Here is a 1941-nt window from a genome sequence, read left to right as displayed (position 1 = left end):
AGGGTCCTCAACCAAAGCCTTTGGCTCAAAAGCCTAACTGCAAGGCAGCGGTGTTTGGCGGGAAATGCAAATGCATTACCATTTCTACGGAACAAGTCGCCACATGTTCCAACCCCCAACCTGGAGGGCCAGGAGACTGTGTTCGTCAGACCTCTAACCATTGACCAACCTGGTAGGAGAGACTCTGTGAGTGTCGCGGGACACTCTCCAGTATAGCTCAATGGATCGCTGAGGTGCGCAAACCGTCACACCACGGTAAGGTCCAGTCTCTTCGTGACGGAACAAAAACCTTACACTACGCAGAAGTCCGTAAGTGGAATTGGAAATACCGGAAAAAATACGCTCCAGTGCATACTACAATGCGTTAGAAACTCCTAACAGTTGGGTGTAAGCAGTGTTCCAGAGGGGTAGGACTGTCATGTAATTTCGTGCCTTCAACAAGTGGGACACTCGGGTTGCAGGAGAACACGGCCGACGAACGTACCGGAACCACGTGGAGGCCTGGGGGAAAAGGATAATTACCCCAGGATAAAACACTTGAGTGCCGCTTCGGAAATATTTCATGATGAAATAGTTCCGGTACTCACAAAAACGGATAATGCTAAAAACATCACTCCTCACTCACCCCGAAAGAATTGGTCCATGGGAGATAATGCGTCCATGAGACACTGGAAATCAGCACATTGATCAATCTTGCCTGCGAGTTGAAGATGAGTGACGATTGTTTTATGGACAACATACTTTTATACAGCTGGCAGACGCCGGCAGCAGCGGATGAAAAATATTCCCACAACTTTATGGTTATTGCACTTTGATCTGGGTCATCCGAAGGCGTATAATTAGGTAGCCAAGGGGATCGAGTTCTGTCGGCCATAGATTATTTGTAAGCCGAAAAACACAATGAATGGTGAATTATTGGTATCCAAGCAAGGCTTCGTTTGAAACCACTTTGATATTGGATCAGAGTACGAGTACAGAGCTGGAAGTCTACAACAGAAAAAGAAGCACAACGACACAGGAGGGTTACGGGCGTAAGAATGAAGCAGGAAACGGCAGTAGGGTAAAGGTGTGGGATTTATTTTACTCACACAAGAGCGAGATGGCTCAGTGGTTAGAGCGCGGATTAACTGACCGGAAGGTCCGCGCTGCGAACCCGACCTCTGAATCTGCACTTTCCCTGTCTCGGCCAGGTCAACCTAACAGTATCCCAGTCCTCGTGCTTCCTTCGGGCGGCACCAAAAGGGTGTTACGGCTGAAAGATTATTTATCTTCTTACACAAGAGCAAATAGAATAGAATAGAAATAAACACACACTGTTGGGGTCCGAAAGAATGCTATATAAAGGTACGCACCCATTACCACCAGGAACCTAAGTCACGCTAGGAAACTGCGTTCATTGCAGTTTTATCCACATACCATGCGCTGGAGGTTCGTTGGTTCCGATTTCCACACTTCTTCGCCGAAGACGAGTAAAATGACATGAAGGCCGCGGTAAAAACCACTCTATATTTAGGAATTGGCAGTGTCTAGTGCTCACGCGTCTGGGCTTTCGTACTTAATCTGAGAGTCGAAGACGAACCAACTTTCAATCGTTTCAAAGATTCAAGTGGCTAGGCAAAAAGAGCACTGAAATAGGGAGAGTTCTACACGACCAGAAGTTTGAGGCCTCAACAGCGTGACAAAGTGACCAGATCAGAACCTACACACTGCAAGTCAATGGTCTGATGTCTCCGCGAAACCAAAGCAACGCTTCAGAAATACCAACCGTCAAATACCGAAAGCTTTTTATCTCACACTTACGGCCGCTTTCTGCCAATAACACTAGGATGCTTCTTCCAGTTAGCTGCAGCTAACTCCAGGATTTGATTCGTGTTCCATCTAGGCATGCTAGTTTTAACGCTCAAACGTTCATCCTACAACATCGCGGGCAGTCGTACACTA

At 47.1% G+C, this 1941-nt stretch overlaps 1 protein-coding gene across 1 annotated transcript in view; it reads right to left on the bottom strand.

Annotated features, from left to right (window-relative positions):
* Positions 1 to 874, bottom strand: part of T265_03072 (hypothetical protein) — a gene marked incomplete at both ends in the record, with an annotated part of 10259 nt that extends 9385 nt beyond the window's left edge. The window contains 2 exons of the mRNA XM_009167477.1: positions 626 to 697; positions 742 to 874. Of these exons, the coding sequence (XP_009165741.1) occupies positions 626 to 697; positions 742 to 874 (205 nt within the window). The remainder of the gene's footprint in view (positions 1 to 625; positions 698 to 741) is intronic.
* Positions 875 to 1941: the final 1067 nt, after the last annotated feature.

The sequence above is a fragment of the Opisthorchis viverrini genome (genome assembly GCF_000715545.1).
Source record: "Opisthorchis viverrini unplaced genomic scaffold opera_v5_42, whole genome shotgun sequence".
Classification (NCBI taxonomy): Eukaryota; Metazoa; Platyhelminthes; class Trematoda; order Opisthorchiida; family Opisthorchiidae; genus Opisthorchis; species Opisthorchis viverrini.
This window is presented reverse-complemented; position numbering and strand designations above follow the sequence as displayed.